The sequence below is a fragment of the Chaetodon trifascialis genome, chromosome 5 (genome assembly GCF_039877785.1).
Source record: "Chaetodon trifascialis isolate fChaTrf1 chromosome 5, fChaTrf1.hap1, whole genome shotgun sequence".
Lineage (NCBI taxonomy): Eukaryota > Metazoa > Chordata > Actinopteri > Chaetodontiformes > Chaetodontidae > Chaetodon > Chaetodon trifascialis.
Genome location: NC_092060.1, coordinates 27,479,307 through 27,501,192, shown reverse-complemented (window position 1 = coordinate 27,501,192; position 21,886 = coordinate 27,479,307). Strand labels below are relative to the sequence as shown.

General features: G+C 42.7%; 1 protein-coding gene across 1 annotated transcript in view; it reads right to left on the bottom strand.

Moving 5' to 3' along the window:
- The window catches only part of fat4 (FAT atypical cadherin 4), a 102,611-nt gene that overhangs the window by 42,985 nt on the left and 37,740 nt on the right, over window positions 1-21,886 (bottom strand). Inside the window, exon 2 of the mRNA XM_070962456.1 lies at window positions 6,061-6,192. Coding sequence (XP_070818557.1) covers window positions 6,061-6,192 — 132 coding nt within the window. The remainder of the gene's footprint in view (window positions 1-6,060; window positions 6,193-21,886) is intronic.

Below are 21,886 nucleotides of genomic sequence, written 5' to 3'. Positions count from 1 at the left end.
ACGGAAAATTAATGCAACTTTCTGACTTGCTAATACAGTAACCTGAACTTAAACTGATTTGTGCATTGTTTGCAATGTTATGCATATTCCTCTGATATGAAGTCGGGATTAGCTAGCTATGTTTCCTATAACATTGTTCCAACTCTCTCAGGACGAGCAGGTCAGATGTTCTTTGCTCAACTCTGTGAGTTCTCAGGCCACGGGAGAGGAAGAGCATCATGATTACAAGCATCAAAGCAACTCTAGCCGGGAGGAAATCAGATTGTTTACCACACATGTTAGCGTGTCACGTCTCCAGATCAAACTACCTACTTGTCTGGCATGAATGAGAGACTTCTTCGTGGAGACACGACATAAAGCAAAGGCTTGTGGTTTCAAAGAGACTGTTCAATAGATCACGAATCAAGATGGAGACATTGACGGAAGGAGACAACAGAAGGGGCTCCACACAGCTGTCCTGTGCTAACACGAGACAACCTCCAAACTTTCTGAAAGTCACACAAAGTCTAGAAAGGGAGAAAACTTTAACCTTAATGTCACTTTCAATCGTATGAAGTCACTTATGTCTATTATTCAGCCCTCAAACTCTTGTCAGTGCACTAAGACTATTTCTTTCCTGAAAAGAAAATCAACTTGTTTGCACAACTGAAGAAATTTCTATCATTATCTTGAAAGAAGACAGTATAAAGAAACTTGCTGCAGAACAAACTTGTTGAAATACTTTGAATTGTACAGGGACAGATGTCTCGGCTTGTTCTGAGAAAATGTCTTTTAGCACTCAAGGAGACAGAAAAATACTTGAAATAATAGAGATTTTAGCAACTCGGTTAGAAAATGTAGCGTTCGCACGACTCATCAGGGCGAGGTCAGGCCGCACTAGACAGAGAAGAAGAAAAAGAAACACAGAAGTTGAATGGCGACGTTGTAGTGGACTCCCTCTCAGTCTTTGAACTTCTGGGGCTATAGTGTTCCTCTATAAATGCAACTAATAGATCCCCTGTTACCTTGGACAAGTACAAGCACCATGACACATGTGATAGCTTTAGCAAGAGGCTTTGGAATAGGAGAGGACGACTGAATGCGATATGACAACTGAATGGGCCTGACGACAGAGCTTGACATTTATTTTTGTGCCGGGGACAATAAGAGATCAGACAACTGTCTCACTCTGTGTCTTCTGCCAAAAAGAAAAAGCAACATCAAAAAGCTACTGCTATTCAGTGAGACGAAGCTCTGGTTACAGCTGGTTAAGAGCGAAGCTAAAAGAGACTCTTGCAGCTATGTCTGATGTTTGCGTGATGCTTTTTGATCTCGCCAGGACAATGGAAAGGCTTATAAGAGGAGGCGTTGCATTAAGCTGTATCTGCATATTGACACATTTACTGCCTCGGTGGACAATGGCGCTCACATGACAAACTATATTTTACATTAACTTAAGCATGCAACAATGCTGGAGGGTAACATTAGCTGCTGCAGAGTATGTGAGCTGTGCGCTGCGATACAAAGAGGCGCGCCGTCTCTCACCTCTCGCTTAATCTGCAGCTTTCAGGCTGTGCACTTGCTGAGCACGTAAGTTACATACTCAACCCCTCCTGAGCAATTAAGCAGTTTTCTGTGGGAACATGAGTGCTATTTTTAGGATATTAGCATAAAGTTAAACTTTTCTCAGCTCCCTGTTGTTGTGCTGATCGCTGCTGTTTAGCATCTTTGCCCCTCTGACGCTTGTGCTTCCTCATGTTAAAGGTTTCCAGTGAAAATGACTAAGATCCCTCAGCTTCTTGTGTCTTTGCTGCTGCATGAAGCTGCACTAATTAACATTGAAAAAAAAAAAAAAGTGCAATGTAAATCCCAGAGACTCCTCTCTGCTCTACGGAGTGTTTTAGCGTCTTTCAGCTCATTGTTTTGGTTCACTCTCATTTACCTTGTTTACAGTTGCAGTTGTTTTTAGCTAAAAAGCTCTTAGAAACTCACTGTATGGCCCCTGTGCAGCATAAAACTGCTCAGAGGACAGTCAGCATCCAGTAAAAATAGCGGATAATTTAAGTTAAGGATAATTATTTCCTTTGGGAGATTGTGGAGACCAAAGGGTGAGGTAATATTGGATTTTTCTAAAAATGATCCAATGTCTGAAATGGCAAAGTCCAATTTATAGATAGAGATGTAGGTTTATATTCATGAAGTTTTGACAGAATTACCAATCTGTGAAAGATTTACACAGTGCCAGACCGTGGGCGATGAAAACATTACATATTTCTGTATTTAACTCATCATGATGATGGAACAGACCAGAGTGAAACAACTAACAAATATTCTCTTTCCCTTCTAACTTTAACAGACTTTGTGCATTAATGTTAATGTCCCAACAAGTCTGGACGTGCCTGTCGTCTGCCAGAAGTTTCAGACGGAGTCAATATCTTCAGGCCAAGTTCATGACTTGCTCTTATCTCTTTCCCGTGGCCTGTTTTTATGACGGATAAAACCTCCGTCGTCTTGACCTCGTCTCTCATTGCATTACCAGAGAACTGGTCATGGATCCAAACCCAGTAAAAAATGAGGGAGACGAGGAGGACGGAGTGAGGCTCTACTCATCTAAGGACCCTGCTGTCATCAATCAGTGGCTCCAGATCTGGCAATCCCATCAGCCACCTGGGCTGCAGTCCGGAACCCAACACCCGCGGTTTGCCAATTAATTTTCTGATAGGGTTCAAAGGCAGAGCGAGGGAGGTGGGAGAGGCCGAGCAGGGGGTCCATCTAGGCCACAGTCCAACACACACACATACGTATACAACTTAAGAACGGGGGGAAAGCATTTATAAAAATAAAAAACTCTCATTTTATCGCAGTAATTCTTCTGACCGGTCCATCTCTCTTTATTAAACTAGCATAAGTAGTTAAGATCTAACACACACAAACACACACTCACACACTGCTCGCCCTCTTGACCTTCACTCAAGGGTTTGACTACTTTACAGCTCTCCAAAGACACTGTGGGTTGTTGGCGTTGGGAAGGGGGGGTGGAGAGCTGACCAATTAATTCCAGGGAGCAAAGCGTACCAGACTGGAGCAGAAGGAAACTCATTTAGCAGATGAGTGGTTTTTGGGAGCACGCAGTTCCTATGAGAAGTGAGAGGTGTGAAGCAGACAGCGCCGGCGGGGATAGCGAGCTTCCTGTATGCAACAGCACCGAACAAGCAAGCCAATCATAACACAGACTCCTGAAAAACAAGCAACGTGTTGTCACTGAGAGTTCAAAGATAAAGGCCCAACCGGCCGCACTGCTGCTTAGGAAATCTGTTTCGAATGCATTCACAACTGCAAAACGTGTCCAGAAATATGCTTGCAGTGGGCGTGAAGGCCTCTGGAACACATTACTGTTCATTTTGAGGCTACATTTCTCTCGAACTCCTCTCCTAAAACACCCATTGTTGCACTTTTTTCTTCATTAACGAAAAGGTTTTTACCTGTGACATATTTTCCACATAAGGTCAGAATTCTAATAAAACATTCGCAGCCTTTCCAAAGGCACAAAAGGCAGCATACTTCTTTCAAATGAGGTGAGAAACATTTTCAGAGAGGCCTAGCCTGCGTTAGACAAAAGAGCAAAGTTTTATATTGATTTTCTTTCAACCCAAATGCAACCTCTTCCTTCTTTTTGGGGTGGAAATGGGCGTAGTGAAAAACGGATGCATAGAAACAGCGTTTTAATACCCTCACACATGAATCCCACATGTAGCACTGTTAAATTGGATGGGATCATTATGATGTCTGAATTCAGCCCGTCAGCTGGCCAACAGCTTGCACTCTTGGCTACTCTGAACTGGCTCACACATGTGGCTTTCTCAACATGGGCTCCAAATACGTTCCGTACGCTTAGTGTCAGCGCAACTGAAGTTTCCTGCGTAAGGATGTGGGCAAAGACTTGGCTGGCCTTGTATCTGGCTCCAAGTGAGAGCTGGAATGAAGCACAGGCTTCTATTTAGCAACCTATTCATGGCAGCACTGAAGTTGGAGTAAACATCTCTAGAATCTGTAATTCCTAAAAAGGCTCCTCTACATTCTCTTTAAGTGTCGATGTTTTCTCTCTCATTTAAAATCCCTGCCTGGAAGCAAAAATGTGGCCTCTCCTCAATGAAAGTCCTTTAAATTGATCATTTTGGAAGACTTGCATGCATGTATGTGCATGAAAAATGAATCATTTTCTACAAATGACTTGAAGCTTACATTTCATCTCACAGGCCACAGCTCAGGCTGACGCGCTTCTTCAATTCAGATATGAGGAAAATGTGAACAACTGCACAGTTTGATTTCAATACCATATGCTAAACCTTTCGAGATCAAAGCTGTGAGTACTCACAGCTTAAAAAAAAAGAAAATAATCAAATAATGTCCTTAAAACCCCCCAACTGAGAATACTGACCTGCCTCCAGGTCTGAGATTTACAGTCAATATAGACCACCGATAAAAGAAAAATGGCCAGAAGTGAGACTTTGTACAACTTTTCTCACATTCAGAGTGGAGAGAAGGGGGTGAGGTAACAGCTGTGCAATAAAAGACGTGTGGCCTCATAACTTAACATTAAATTTGAGTCCATATTCTCTCTTTCTAATCTCTCTCCCCTCTATGGCCTGACTTTTTCCATTCACTTCAACTGTGTCCTTTGGCGAGGGAGCGCAGACCTTGGAGATGCCGGCAGGGCCTGCGTTTCGCTCACTGCAGGATTTAATGTCCATATCCTGCCTAAAGCAGCTAAAGATGGAGCCTTTAGCTAATTGAGAGTGAAGCCGGTGATGTAATGTGAACTATGGAGACTGCGGAGGGACTATCAGAGCGGCAGGCTGAAAAATCAATGGCTGGCCGCACTGCTTCAGGCTCTGTGACACCGGTGGCCTCAACACGTCTCAGATAACGTCAACACACGAGAGAGAAAAGGACGATTCTGTGTGTGTAGGACAGATTGAGTGGTGGTCTATGTGTTTGTGTTACTGTGTAAAGGTGAAGGAGCACAATCTGTCTTGGCCACTTTGTGTCACCGTGTGTTGTCAGGTGTGTTGAAGAAGTTCATGGGTTAAGCTCATCACACGGCGCTCTAAAGCAATTTGCTAATACAACGCAGTGTTGGTTACTTTAGTAATTTTAATTAATTCATCATTTCAGTGTGTTTAATGTTTAATACCATATCTTTAGTTTAGCTAAAAACCTCTAAAACTCCTTCTGTGGCTCCAGTAGTTTAAAACTACTACTGTCTAAAAATTTGTCGTCAGACTTCAGCGTATTGGCTAACGAGCCTTCAGTTATCACCTATCAGACACTACACAGTAAAAACCTCAAATATTTGGGTCCATATCAAGACCTGAAGTCTCTCACCGGTCTCCAGAGTGAGACATAAAACTAGTCTGCTGTCTTTACTCATAAATTTCTGGATAATTTACTTTTTTACCAACAGATCGGCTAATTGAAATGACATTTTTATAAAGACACCCCTTACATTAACTTGAATGATGAATTTCCTCTTAACTTTTATGTTATTCCTATTTTAATTCTATTTAGCTATTGTTGTGGCTCTGACTAACATGTCTGTTGGAACTAAAATGTTAGAATCGTAAAATACTATGTAACTTTGGTTTGGAAAGTGCTGTGAAATACATCTTTGCTTGGTAACTTTATCAGAATCATGATAAATGAGCTACCACTCTCACCTTCATAATAAATATTACTGGTTTGTTAAGTTTCCCTGGGGCCTGACAGTTTCCTACCACAGTCTTAATGTTGTTTCAACTGCTTTTCTGCCCTGAATATCTGCAATTTTTTTTGGCATGAAAATGGTCCAATGTAAAGATACTAAATGTCGGCTTAACTCCATTTCAACACCGACAGCTGCGTCGGCCTCAAAAGCCCATTTGAATCTATAGTGGTTTCTACGCTGTAGGAACAAAAATTTAGAGCATATTTTTAATTCAAATCATTCCCAGGATATCTATTCTGAAAGCAGTGGAGTGGAAAACGGGCAGAGAGAAGTACAAAAACACTGTCAGACAGAATAGAAACTTGGGGAGCCATTACCTCGTCTGCATCCGTGGCTGTTAGCTGCATTATCTTGAAGCCATCTCCAACGTTCTCCTCAATGGTCACATCAAGAATATCATTAGGGAAAACAGGAGGGTTGTCATTGACGTCCTGCAGCGTGATCTCCACCTGCAGAGGAAGAATAAACACCACAGTTTCCGTTAAAGCTCTGCCAAACTGGGGCTGCTACAGCTGTTAAGATCGCTGCAGAGAAAAAAAACACGTCCATCTTCTTGGGTTTCAGATGATGAAGACGCTGCAGAAGCAGGGGAAAGTTATCATTCTCTGACTCCAGCGAGGCCACAGTGGAAAAGTGTCAACTGATGAGGTGTAGTATATTGACTTGAAAGGTCAAAAAGTAAAGAGACTTTTTGTATTATCAAAAGATCTTTTATTTAGATGTCATAGTTTTCCCTTCAAAGACTATTGCATATGCATTATATATTTGGTCAACAATGAATTAAAATCAATTTTTTTACATGTTTTATTGTATGCAAATTATCATGCCATTGAAATGTGAAGGTTTTGGGACAAACAGCTTGTGAAATTGCTAAAAAACAGGTAAAAACCAAAAGGTAGTGACTGGACTCACAGCTAGCTAGTGAGACTGACTCAAGCTAATTCAAACACTTTTTCCTGTTTCTTTTAATTTGAAATAAAATTTTGATGATCCAACGCCAAAGTAATTTAGTTTTAGCACATTCATAAAGCAGTAGCTAAACGCCATCACATTAGAGGAAAAAGTAACGCAAGATAAACCAGTGCTACTCAAACGTAACTGCCGTAGCATAGCAGAGTAGCAGTAATGCTAGCCATTGCAGCCTCTTTTTGGAAAATTATTATTGATTATTACTATTCTATGGTCTAATTTGGGGGTGAAAAAGCACATAAAGTTTTCAAAACTAGAAAACAGGGATAAAAACCAAACTGCGGTGACTGCATTCAGGCTAGTTATCTTAAGGCTAACATTAGCTGGTGAAATTGCCTTAGCTCAAGATAATTAACATACTATTTCCTACCTGTTTTCTCTTACTGAATAATCAATTTTGATGCTCAAACATCTAGATAATTGGGTTTGTTATACCACATGTGTACAGCAGTAGTTAAACTGAATCATAATATTAAAAAGTAACACAAACTAAAAGGCAACTAGCATAAGCTTAGCAGTCACTGCCAGCTCTGCCTTGACTCTATTGAATTCATGTGACCTGAGGTAGTTAAGCAACCTTTAAATCACACATTTGGCATTAGTTTTAGCAGTATGGTAGCAGCAGTGGTAAGAAAAAAAATAAAGAGTGTTAGCACCACTCCAGATAAAATACTCACTCATGTTCAACTACCATAAACTAGCATATTTGGAGAACGGCATTGTGGGTCTACGGTAGACCTCATGTACCCCACTGTCACTGGAGCTCGTGGAAAGTGTACAATATACAAATTGACTGGAGGCTCTTTTCCATAGAGACTTACAGTGAGTGTAACAGGAGAGCAAACTAACTGCAGCTAAGGGATTTTCACTTTCATGTCTTAGAAACCAAAATAAACTCACATTACTGTAGACCACAGACCCCCCATGTGGATAAACTTGGTCCCATGTAGTGAGACTTGCTCCGATAATCCAAATTTAATACAGATGCAGCAGTGGTGAGAGTGAAACCTATGATTAGATCAATTGTTTATATAAATGAAGTGATTTCAAGTAAATCAAAGTGACATTTAACTTTTCCTCATCTTACAAAAGACCACGTGAGCCCAATGGTTCCCCACCACACTTGGAGAACCCTTCATCGAAGTCCTGTCTTGCGGGCAACACACTCCATAGACAAAAGTATATGTATGGCCCTGTCCACATGCATTTTGTGCTTTTGTTTTTCGTGGTTTTGCATGAGTGGATTACTTTCAATCAAGGGAAATATTGAAGCTTTGTGTTTTAGACAATGGTGAGCTTCCAACTTTGTGGCAACAATTTGGAGAAAGTGATGACAATGCTGCCATGCACAACACCAGGTCCATGAAGAGAAGACTTCCCCAGTTTGGCCTGCACAGACCCCTGACCGACACCATTGGGATGAGCTGCAACACATGACACCCAACTCTCACAAATGTTTGACACACAAATAAAAACCAGCTTACCCCAAGAGCAATAAGCAACGTAAGAGCAGTAGTTTGTACTTCAAAATACATCTACTGCTACATTGCCAGCGGGAATCAAACACAAACAACCACCTATAGGACGACAGGGAAGCAGTTACACAAGCTCAGTTATGCAAATGTCTGAGGGAAAGTGGAAACCCTGGAGACAGTGAGAGTGAGACATTTTATGGTTTCAGATGTACTCTGTCTAGTGTGGCGATATTACATTTCCACTCATATCCCACAACTTAAACTGCGATCCCCTCCACCTCATCCACTAACCCAAATATGCATTTCAAAGCCAGTAAACACTGCTCGCTTTTGAATCATAACAGACATTTTGCTGCGCATTCTCTGTTTATTGCCTCTATAAATATGGAAAAGCCATGTTTAAATTCTCCAGTGATAGGATCTCCATTAATGTTGACAGTGATTATGGTAATTCTTGTGCTAGGCATCACAAGATGCCCCCACCTCTCTTTCACAACCCCCTGAAACACACACAGATGAAGCCACGCATTAGTAGGATGAAATAGGAAATGGGAAAAGAACAGTTGTCAAAAGTCGACAATGGGTGCAGCTTTTTGAGGCAACAAGAGTTTCCCAGCAGGCATTAACAGAGAGGACAATGGGCCTCAAGGCCGTATGACCACCGAGGTGGGGGGTCAGATGCAGCCGCCTATTCATACCAGGCTACGGACAGGAAAACAGACTTCATATGTCCCACTTTGCAACCAACAGTAGCAGGAAACTCTTTGTACCAGCTTCCACTGAGTCCTTTCGGGAAAAACTTAGTTCATTAAAGATGATCCACAACAAAAAGCTTGAGGGAGACACGGCTGAAATGGTGTCAGAGTCTGGCTGAATAAAATATGCTTCTTGCTGTTTACTGCTATGACAACGACCACAGACGAGCAAATCTGCACAAGGTCACAATTACACACATATCTCATCACTGAGCACTTACTCATCTGATCTGCTTATGCCAGGATGAGGTTGTTGTCCACTTATTAAACCGACCCTGAATTGGTGTCTGTGTGTCTGCATGAGTGGAGATAATTACAGAAGAACAAGGCAGATTATGTCCTGGGCACCAGCTATGCAGAAGCCGCATAAACAAGCCACAATGACAGCGACTCTCGACTCAACTTGCGCCTGAGCCGAGGGACCGGGGCAAAGTCAACAAACAATGAATATTTATCTCCCGCCCTGTGTGTCCCCTTGATGTGTAAATAATGCAAGGCCCACTTCTGAGGAGTGAACTAATTAGGGTAGAAGTGCAGTTTTGAGAAATAATTACGCCGTACACTTCCAGTTTGCATTATCCAGATTCCCATCGGACAGGAATATATCAAAGAGCTTTGGTGAAAAATTCATTGGAGGAAGAGGAAGCAAGGTCAGGAGGGGGGAGGCCGGGAGATGCAGGAAGAGGGGTTTTGTTCCCTCTACCTGTCTGCCACAGACCCAGACGCCCCAGCCGAGGCAGGTGAAACACATTAGTTTACAAGGTAAAAGATTGTGTTTCACGAACTACTGTTTCAAGTTGCAGGTGCTGCTAACTGGCTGCCAGGGTTTTATTATTTATAGGGCGGTATGAATGATTCACGCGTCAAGTGGTTCCTGAGCACTGTCGATTATGAGACCTTAAGTGATGGAATATATTTGTCCAAGAGGTTGAGACCAGAGCTCGAACTCAGCGGTGATAAATTCATCTTGTTGCAAAACTCCCAGAGCTTATATGACATACGCGGGAATGACAGGTGGGATAATTTAGATGTCTGAGCTTATGTTATGTAATCTGGTCTCCATTCTCACTCATAGACCTTAAATTTAAAGCATCAGTTCGCCTATATTACAAAAAGACAGATTTTTCCACTAACCTCTAATAACATCTAGCCATGCAGATAGCTTTGTTTTTATGAGGGGAGATTTTGAGATATCTGGAATTTCTGTGGTGACCCCGATACAAATGGGGGAAATGGGGTTTTTTTTTGTGCTCAAAGCATGGAAAAAATACGCATTAAAAATTCAACAACAACTTGTCTTTCCAGTAAAAATGTCCCCGTTATTTTGAATAAATCACAGATTTCACTGGAACTACTTTCAAACAAAGAAAAAGTCGCCATGAAAACTGCTGAAGGAGAAGTCGGCCAGGATTATTCACGAAAGCACTGATTCTGGAAAGACGTGCTGCTGTTGAGTTTTTCAAATCCGTATTTTAGTGCTTTGAGGAGCACAAATGAAATCCCATTAACTTCCATTGTATTGGCGTGGAGGCAGGCGTTTCAAATACTGAAACTATCTGTGTGGCCAGGGCGAGTTGAGAAATACTGCATGTTCATTTGTAGTCTGAATGATCAAAGTGTGGGCACATCATTCATTCACCTTTTGTAACAGTGACACTCCACTTTCAGCCATCTTTAAAACGACTTGCTTGTGGAAGCCAAGCAGACAGCAGACATCAAAGTACAGACATTTACCTCCAGAGTAACAGAATATACTAAAATAATTCTGCCATCCCACCACATTGTAATATCCAAAGTGAAAAGAAACAGTTCTGGTTGCAGCTGAAGGTAAAAGCATCACCTGCGTCCCTGAGAGCAAACAACCACTTTCCCATCATCTAAAAACTGGAGGTAGCACAGGTTTTCATATGTTTCCCACTTAAAATGTCTCATAGCTGCAGCTCTGCCAAGTACTTTGCAGACAGACAGACAGACAGGTGGAAAAGTCACTGCAGGAGCAAGAGATCTATGATTTGAGCACAGTCCCGTGTAGGCTGTGCACATATTTTGTCAGTTACCGACTTGGTAATTCTTAATAACCAGTAGAGGGTCCGATTAATTAGGTGAGGAATGGTTTGTATTACAGATGAGTGATACAGTGCACGCTTGCTCCGTTGAACACCATGAACCTCTGAGTTAAAAGGTTAAAATTCACATCATTAGCACAAACAGTTCTTCCAAAGCAGACCTTGCAGAGAAAATGTAACCTCTGAGTGCAACTGATGCAACAGTTGGCCTGTAAACGTTGAGCTCATCTGATCATAAAAACTGGAGCAGGGTGCGCCTCCTGCAGGAAATAATCATTTCAAAATGATTGAATGTCTGATTAGATGCTGTTGACGAGTTGGGGTCAAGGGTTGGGGGAAGCACCGACTTCCAGCTCTCATTATACTTGGCCTCTGAGATTGAATGATTCCACTTTGCATCATCCATTTTTTGCTGATGACAAAAAACTGGGATCACAAAGCCATTCCAAATATAACACTTCATCAGAGAGCCAGAGCCAGAATCATATGCTGTTAAAAGAAATTACTCAGGCTTTGGCACAGTATAAACAGCTAAACGGCACAAAGGAATTTTTGCAATGCCATAAAAGAGAGTCAACACTGAAAGCCTTTGAAACGTGTTGATTCCATTGACATGTAATAAATAAATAACCACAACCAATCCAATCTGAGGCATAATGCACTGTTTGTTTACAATGACATGATGGTTATCTAAGGTTACATTGGTGCGAGGCCTCTGCCAGGCCTTGTGTAACGTGAGGACAGTGCTTTGAGACTGAGAAGAGTCAAAAGCTGGTACAGTTTGGGTTGGTCAGCAGAGTATTCCAACAGAAGCAGAAAAATATAAAGGCTCCAAGTGCCGTGCTCCTCAAAAGGAGCAGGAGAGTCATCACTGAGCCTTCTCGAATGCTTACATCCCTTCACTGTGCCGACTACGAAACCTTCGAAGAACCGCACCCATGCAGGTCAGTAAGGACGTCCTCGCTGAGTCCAGCAACCGCTTCACCAAAGCGTTAAGCTCCCTGGAGCTTCCTGCACATCGGAAAATCATACTTTCCCCAAAGTCCCTGCTCTATTTAAGAGCGACTGTGTTGTACAGAGGAATCTGTCATCCTCCAACTTTGAAAATGGATTACCGACCATCTAGAAAAAACCCAGGTCTGTGTTTGCCTTGCTTAATCTGAAAACCGTATGGCGTGATCCATCTGATGAACGCCCTGCTGTGCAAGAGAAATTGTAAAAGTGGGACCTGGGTGATAAAACGCTGCATTCAACATAATTCATTTCCTGCAACTCTGAAGATACGCAGACAAAGACCATCATTATTTTACTTTATCTTCACTTCCTTTTCTACCTCTCCTTGTGGTTGTTTCAGCTGTTTAGATGGAACGTCATTAGCTCCAGATTTATGGGGAGTTTAAGAACTCGTGGATTCTGTGGGTCAAGGATGCTGGTAGAAGTGCCATCTTGGCTCTGTCTTTTAACAACAAAAGGAAACACAGCTAAATAATTAAGACAAGGTCAAACGGATCTCTTCCGTACGGCTTCTTTAACACGTGTACAGTCGCAACTGGCTCGATCTGTCAAACAAATGCCTGCAGAGTAATTCATCTTCCAACCGCAGTCATCAGGCTCGGCAAAGTGCAAGCGCGCTCCGGAGACAGGAATTTGAGCATGCCGGAGATGGGAATGTGCCCGGGAAAAAGCAGACAAAGCTGGACTTCGGCCAAACCTCAACGCACTGTGCAAGAGAGAAGTCAGGATACGATCATATCCCCCTCAAGTCCCCCCAAAAATCCACTGCAGTCCCATGGAAAGAAAAAAAAAAAAGCATGAGTGAGTAAGAGAAAGAGACAGACAAAACAAAACAAAACAAAACAGGAGAGTCTGCAAACGATCACAAAGCACCTTGGCCTTATGTAACCAACAAGGGGAGAGAGAGGAGAGACAATGTTGGACAAGTGGTTTTAATAAAGGGGATCACTGTCCTCTCGGTGGACCACTTCACCAACTGTTAAAAGATTGTTTGTCTACAGCAGGCCCCTTCAGGCCCCCTGCAAACCCTTGCCAAGCGAGGTTCCCTCTGAGCATTTCTGGTGGGACATATAATCCGACAGAACGAATAACCCACCAGGTCATCTGGACCAGTGTATTGTTTCACAGAGGTTCTGGGCTCATCCACATCTCTGCACACAGGAGAGTGGAAACAAATCGTGATGGATTGCAATTTATAATGGTGCATCCAGCCATGAGCGCTGCAAACTGGGGTTCTTCTTCGCTATAAACAGCCATAACTCTTTCCCTATTATTCCTACCTGGGAGAGTTAGATGGAAGGTTTAATTAGACCTTGTGCAAGATCAGAGCGGAGCTAATGGAGGCGAGACAAGATTTAGCTCTCCTTGAAGCTGGAGCACAATTCAAAGCCATCATCGAAATTGCCACAGCCTATTAAATGCAGCACGTTCTGTATCCCTGGATTAAAAGGTTAGAAGAACATCAAAACAAGCATTTTCTCCTGCTTGCAAGATGAAAGGTAAAAAACAATATAATTAGCCAATTTGTGAGAAGTATGCTTTGAAGAGGTAAGAAAAGAAATGTATTTTCTTTTTATCAGTTGTCTGTCTTTTTTAAGGACTTCTTAAAAAATGGAGGGAGACCATAACTGGAATCAGTCGCCTATCAGTATCCGTGTTGGTGCCACTGACTGCGTGAGTCTACGGCCTTATCACTCCGCTCTCTCCACAATTACCTCCAATTACGGCTTTCAAACCACGCAGACCATGCAAAGGAGAGCAAGTGAGAAACACAGCACTTTGTAACTGCTCATAAAAACGATCAAAATAGATCAAAAACACGCAAGATTTTGTGATTTTTAACCATTTCTGGTAAGAAAAACCTACAGATTTGAGCTGAAATACAACATCCACGACAGAACAAGTAATTAAGTGTAATTACTAGTGACTGCGTTAGACCACTAAATAGTTCACATGGGTATTACCATATTTGGAGGCTGTTTCAGACTGAAATATTGTACTCTCTATTCTTTTTCTTCTTCTGACTGCTGCAGTTGCCACTTTCTTTGCTGAAAAATATTTTACATTCAACATTAGATAAGCTCATTTGCAGTTTTCAGATAACGATGTCAACTTTTCAAGAGCTGCCTAGTGTTAAACTTGATGGCATTTTCACAAAGGATAAGAGGTAAGAGGATGTTTTCCAGCCTGAAGTGAAGCATGCAATCCATCAACTGATACAAGGAAAGAAAATCCCCAAAATTGGAGATACAAGATTCAGCTTTCATCCGACAGCTGCGATATAACACACTGCCACAGCGTAAACTCTCCAGGAGTAGAATGGAGTACTCAGAGTCAGCGCCACCTGGACCACTTACAACATTAAAAATACAGCTTACAGGCTAGTAAATCATTAATTTAACACAATGAAAGGACCATTCTTCATCATACTTGTACTTTGATGAAATATATTCACGATTAAGATCTTACATATAATGGGGTATTTTTCCAAAGCAGTATAGCTACCTACTTAAATAAGAGATTTGAGTACTTCTTCAACCGCTGGTGGTGTCCAAAAAAGCAATATAATTGTCTTCGTCTGACGCAAATTTGATTTGTCTGGAGCCATCATAAATATACATAAGACGGAGGGATTGTTCCAAATGGCCCAGTACGTAATGTCAGCGGGATTCCAACAGATAAAGACGAGATCCAAGTGATATACAGTAGATATCAGGCATTTTTCTCTAAAGCCAAAGTTGGTTTCCAAGACTTCTGGAAGGGCTGCGAGAGGCTTTAAAGACTATTAGGGCATCCATTTCATAGTTGCTGTCAACCAGTGATAAATGCAGGAGATTTACAGGAGCTGAGGGGACGAAGAAAGCATTAGTGAAAGATCTCTGTCTGGATTTGCCCTAATTATTAACAAGTCATGTCTGTGATGACATCTCCCCCCTGCAGTAAGCTTGTTCCTTAATGTAAAAATCTGGGTTACACAATTAGCTGACTGTAATGATGTTAGCGACTGATTTTATTATCACTTCATTAGATCTGGTTTCCATCGTGTTTAGGACTTCAGATAGCATCAAAGGAAATGTTGTTCCCAGACTTTTTCCTGTCTTCTTGTTAGTAAGCGACAGGGTTGAAATCTGCCCCCTTTTATTTCTAACAATTCAGGAAAAACACAAAAACTTGGCTTTGGAGGGTACTATAGGTACTATATTTGCACATTATTAAGAAAGAACGTGCTGCAAATCACAAAAGAATGCCAGTTTCCATCCAGGTCATAAAAATTAGTTTTGCATTTAACTTTTGAACTTTGGTTGAACTGAACACATCACTGGCTGGCAGAGCTCTCAGTGGAAAAAAAAAGAAAAAAGGCTGAGGTGAGAATTGAAAAAAGATGATACTTAACTGCTGTTTACTTCATTTAAACAAGCATGAGTGGAGGAGTGGAGGACTGGAATGTACGTACATGTGTGTACGGTCTGCCTGTCTGTGTGGAGACCAGCTTTAATCCAAAACAGGACTCGGATTGTTGTGTGAAAAGCTCCAGGCACCCCCTGCAGCCCCTGTTTATATGAGAGACCCCTGCAAACATTAACGGTGGGAGGAGCAGCGGAGCGACGGGGGGGGCAAGGTGGGGGTGGAGGTCATGCAGTAGTCGAGCTAGTGGCTGACCTGTGCTCCCAACTGCCTCCCACAAGCTCCCGCTCATCAGATTAAAAACACCACAGTAGCTTAAGTGATTTCAGTTGGTTGCATTTTGATGAAGTTAAATGTTTTTGTTCATATAAAAAAATCAGCTCCCATGATGCCACAGTTTTGCCCAATCTGCTAGTGCAAAGATCAAAATTACTTCCTTGAAATTAAATAAACTACAGACCACTCTCATGAGCTGCAAGAAGCAGTTAGCTCTTAGCATAAAAAGGCTAGTTGAGATTATGTGCTGCAACTACATCTTGACCCACAACTGTTTATACATCCACCTACTGCTTTTTTCATGGCATAGTTGGCAGATTTACGGTTTGATTTAGCCTCACCACAGTCATCATCTGCAGCAGCATAACCCCACCGTACGCTGCCTGCCAGTTAGGCAAAGTTAGCGACTAGCTACAGCCAACATGTTAGCAAGCTTAAGAGCCAGATATTTTTCCCAGAAGTCAAAGCAGACTGAACCAGACCTAATGGGAGTGTGAATATTGAATTTACATTAATTAAGTGGACAGAAAAACACAACTCCATATGAATGATACTGCTGCTCTGCATCAGTAGGCTTGATGCTAATTCGTTAGCCGTAACAATTTCATTAGGAAACTGTCTGTCAGTCTGCTTGATGCAGTTTTATATAGTAAACACAGTGGCTGGCCTCATCAAGCTATTACATATACTATTTCACACCATCTTGGTTAATTCTCATCCAAGAAACAACCTCTTCGCCGTCCTGAAAGCTATTGGCTCTTTTCGGTGCACCATACATCTGCCGCGGTCATTTAGGCCTCAGCAGGAACCAGCTTGGCAAGAAAACCTGATCTGAAGACATTCTGAGGGGCAAAAAAAAATGACGGAGAAATGTTGATGAATTTAACATGAGGTGGCGTAAAAAAGACTTCTGCCAAATAACTTGACAATGAGGGACAGTTTCCCCTGCTGAGGCCATTCATGGAAACAGACTGGAGGGCCTTGTGATAGCTCTGCCTCCCTTTTCTCCTTCTCACACACAAATGGATGAAAATGCAAACTGTGCGGCACTCACACGGTAGGCTATGACACGCTCATTCATACATGCGTGATGGCAAATCCACCCCTCCCCCATCCTGCTGCACACATACCTCCACAGGCACTTCCACACCATGAGGAGTTCTTAAAAGGCTTCACGTTTAACTCTCTCTTATTATCATGAAGATGGGCCTTGTGGAAGTACCATCCATCTTAATTAACAAGCCATTTGTATGCACTTCAGCCACCAAGACAAAATAGCATGGGAAGAAATCCTGTGGCCAAAGACGAATTCTAGGCCTCTAAGACATCATTAGTGGATTAAAGAAACTTCAATGGTCTTCCCATGTTGCCTGCACATTTCATTATCTCCCACTGTTCACGGCACTTCCCAGCTTCATCCTTTGCATTTTACGGACGCGATCCAAAACCTTCTCCATGGAGGAAGAGCCTCGCCTCTCATTCCTTTGGAGTTCTACATAATTTGAGGCGCTCTCTTCGTGATTTACGGTCCAGCCGTAACATCAATGCCTCACTGTCTGTGTAGGAAAAGCGGCTGACGTATAGCATGCTGTTCTGTGGCTACTGAATGAGTGAATATAATTTCTGCCCTCAGACATCAAGAACGAACAAACAAACGTCAGACTCAATATGATCTGTTTTCTTTCACCGGCCCCATTGCTAAATGGATCGCAATAAGAGGAGCTGCTGAAAGATCACTATTTTCAAGTGGCTCTGTTTTGGCAGATTTCTGGCTTTTGGAAATGGTCACTTCACTGGGTGGCGTGTTATTGTGTGTGAGTGCACACGAGGGTATGGAGGTCTTCCCATCAGGCCTGTGTCTGCAAAACAGAAGGGAAATGTTTCAAAAACAGCCTTATGGGTAATTCGCCTTCACAGCCGTGGCTTTTTTCTTTTTTTTCTTTTTGTCTGGCGGCACGCTTGAACGCAGCTGAATAGCCGAGAGACAATTCGTCTCAATTCAGCATTGAGGAAACCTACAGAGACTATTAATTGTCAACTCATAAAGGCCCTGTAGACGCCCCATGACAGAGGAAGCAGCTCATATTCTAAGACGTTTTTTCTCACTCTCCTCCTCCTTTCTCTGCGTCTCTACTATCATCCATAACACCTTTAGGTTTTCTCCAGGGTTTAAAGGGTCAGCGCGCGAGGTCAGAAGGTGATGATTAATTCCTCGGAGCAGTTGCATTGTGGGAGCTCTTGGTTACTCTGGGGTCAAAACCCCAGTTTAGCACAAGGGTGTCATTTGTTAGCTGACCTTTCCTGCAGCCCTGACATGTATTTTGTGGATCTGGAGAAGGAAAGAAGAAGGAGGGGGCCGACTTCTGTACTTAATTTCTATCACTTGTTGTTTAAATAAATCCTCCAGACTTTTACCAATAAAAAAAGAGACAGACCGCCCAGACAACGAGACTTGTGGGCATGTGGGAATCTGACAGAAAGAAATACTCAGACAACAAAAGAGCAATGCTGTCCTTCTCCCCTTCTGACTTGGGAAATGAAACCAGCAATCAGCAAACTCTCAAACAAAGGGCTTCTTAAAACGGTGTACACCAAAGTCCGACAAAGTTGATGTTTACTCGCCAGGAAATTGTTTAGTCTAGCAGCAATAGCAACAACAAAAAAATCAAATGGCATTATCAGTATCTGTAGCAAACAATGCAGGGATGAAACACGGGCAGTGTAACCCAAACTCACTCCACACCCAAGCAAACACACAAACAGATCCCTGACAAGTGACATATTAATTCAACATTTACACAACATTTTAAACAATACGTTGAGGGAAAGGCGCATTATGTTCGGGAACCAAATCTTTGAGATATGTTTAGACTGAACTGCTTTGGAGAACACAAATACGCGAATTTCTTGTTGGGGGGAAAAAAGCAAAGGGGCAAGATGTTACCCTGAGCATGTACGACGTTATAACATCAGATCTGCTTTTATTTTCCTGTTAGTGTTTGGGGCAGTTTTAAGAGGATGTCGACGATGAGACTTCGTAATGAAAACAATATTTACCCACAAACAGTCAGTTCCATTTTCATGACTTTTTGTGGATTCAGGAAAAACATCCGTACGACCGCAAACCGTGCCAGTATCACTACCATACGACCGGTCGCGGATGCTAAGTCAGAAAATCAAAACATTGGTTTGACAGTTTGCACGTCATCGAGGACACGAGGGGGAAAAAGCTTTTAATGTCTAAGCTGGAGGACGTCTGGCTGCTGTCAGTCAGTGCAGAGAAGAGGATTTAAGGAGGGCTGCGCCGGGGTAAAAGGGCTTACAGTGTCACATATGATCTAGTCACCGACAGAAACAGTCACCACCTCCACCTCCACCCGTCCAACACCCCCACACACACCCACCGCCACGGCCCGGTATGCATGGACGAAACCAATCGTTTGGCATGGAGGGACAGACAGAGAGAGGAGGGGGGAGGGAGTGGAAAAGGGGAATGAGGGCAGCAATTGAGACACCAGAAAAAGACACGTGAGGCCCTAAAGTCAATTGGGCCTCTTGTCTCTCCTCTCTGCTCCTTTTCTTTCCTTGCCCTCCCCTCCTCTTGTCCTCCCCCTCCTTTTGTCATGAGCCCCCCCCCCGCACACTTTTTTTTGAGTCCCACTCTCAGCTGCTACTGGTTTGGTTGTACAGTGTCTCCAGGTGTTAGACGGATACAGTTTGTTGGCCTTTCAATAAATTCCAGATATCAGCGGTCCAGAGCTGATATGACGGATGTCCTTTATACTTTACAGCGACAGAAATGATTCAGTGTGTTTCTCCTCAATCTAAACTGTTCACTCTCAAAGAATTTGCAGGAACAGTTTAAAGGTCCCGTGAGCTGTCTGGAAAATGCTAGCCTCATGAAAAATCATCACAGGTGACTCAGGAGTCTCCAGTCACGCCAGTCGCTCTCTTCTAGTTGGCAATGCCAGTATGCTAACAATGCTAATGTTGATGTTGGTGGCAGGTATAATGTTTCCTGCGTTCACCATCTTAGCTTAGCATGTTAGCATGCTATCATTGGCGTATTACCAATAAAGAAAGGTATTTGGCCATAAATTGAAGAACAAATTGCAATTTTGACCTGACGACAGCGATCGATGAAATGTCGAGTACGTCCAACGGGCAATCCATCCAAAAGTTGTATTTCACTAAAAACAAAAATGTCAACCTCAAGGAAAAGTGAGGGCATCACTACAGCCAGAGTGGTGTATTCCTCTGGGGACCACGACTGTTTGGACCAAATTTCATGGCAATCCATCAAATAGTGTGCTGAGATATTTCAGTGGAGACCAAAGAGGCTGACGGACCAACCGACAGACCAACAGTGCCATTTTTACAGCCACATTGCTCGCGTTGAAACAATCCCCCCTTGCTGCCTTCGATCAAACTGACTGGTTTATTCATCAGATTGATCCTTCATTGTTTTGAAGGATCACATCCTGTTTAAAGAGTGGGAAGAAATCCTATTTCAGAGCTCTGCGGTGGTCAAGATGCTGTTTCAGATGCATGACAGAAATTTAATTCTTAATGAGTCCCAAACTTGGGCATGTTAATGAAAGACCGAAACGCCTCAACAATATCAGCCTTCAATAAACACTGTCAGTCAAATCCCATCCACATGCACATCCCTCTAGTCTCTCGCTCTCTGGGTCTTAATTCCTGTTTCTATTTTTCCACTGCACCCGCGAGCTCCTCTTTCATTTGAGATTCCTCTGACATGTGGCTCAGATTTCCAGCTCTGGGCCATCACTGTTTATTCCTACCTGTTTAAACAATAGCTCACAAGTTAAGAAAAATAATGAGATATTTCTAACAAAATAAATGCGACTACATGTCCCCATTCTGTGAAGTTCAGCACACCAGACTGTCACACAGCAAGAGGTTTATTTTCCATTATGATGATATGATTTCCATCTGACATGAAGCTCGGTTCATCGGTGGACCGCTGCATTCTCATCTTTCTACCCAGGGAAGGGTTTTGCTGAGCAGGCATTAAAGCAGGCCGCTTCACATTCATGCAATTACGCACATTCACACCTGGGAGCTGATCGGTGCAAGCACAGCCATCGACCGTTGGCTCTGTTTGAGCGGTTGTGGCTTGAATGAGTGGGTAAGTGCCTTTCTCAAGGGCACCTAAATGTTATTTATTGCGGAGGACTTTCTCATTCAAGTTCTTCTCTCCATGTTTTCCCAGCCTGCCCACAGTAGACTTTCTGGTTGCTCAAGTTTTAAGCTGCTCTGGTAGGCTTAGTAACAGCACTGGATTGGCTACAACAATTAAAAGAGTGAAAAATTAATAGAAGTTATGATGTTTTGTTCCTGTCTTTGCTGAATGGGAACTTAATCGCATATGATACTGTCGAAGTTGAGTCAAAAATAAACTGAAAATGTGAACTTCAAGGCGTTTGTAACCACGGGATTGATGATTTTGGAATAAAAGCAAGCTAACTACCTACTTTACTTTGACAGCAGTGGGCAAGATTGGCCCTTTTTGAGCTTTGGACATTTACTAAGTTGGCAAAACTACCTAAAAACAGTGCGAGTTTTGCCTTTTCGCAGGGCTCTGGTCTAACATTACTTCGGCTATCCAGTGTAAAATGCCTCTTTGTCTCTATCCATAAAGCTTTAAATCAAGGGGAAAAAAAGCACTTCTGAGGAATGTTTTCATAGTTGAGACTCCTAACTGCCTTTCAGAGTCTTTCTAACCCTTTAGCCATCACCTCTCTGCATGTCTCCACATTGTCTAAGAATGTCTTTGCAAAGCACGGTAGCCCTAAGTCTTGGTAGGCCAGAAAAATCTCTCCAGGCCAGATGGTTTGGCCGGACAGTGGAGGCTGTCCACAGAGGAAACACTGGAGTTGGAGCTTTTTCAGTTACACTCCGTGCTCCGTGCTGCACTCTGTAACACCATGATTCAAACTCATTGGGCTGCATGATGTTTAATTGAACCACAAGCTGTTAATCCAAGGAAAGAAAATCAACTAATCCAGATTAAGGTCAGGCAGACGGGGAATGGAATTGTCGAGAGCACTCCCTGGCCTGCTGGGTACCTTTAGGATCGGGCTCATTACTAGAAAGCCAAACATGGTCACGTGAAACAAACGCCAAACGGACCAGAGGGGTTTTGTCACGGCGTGAGAA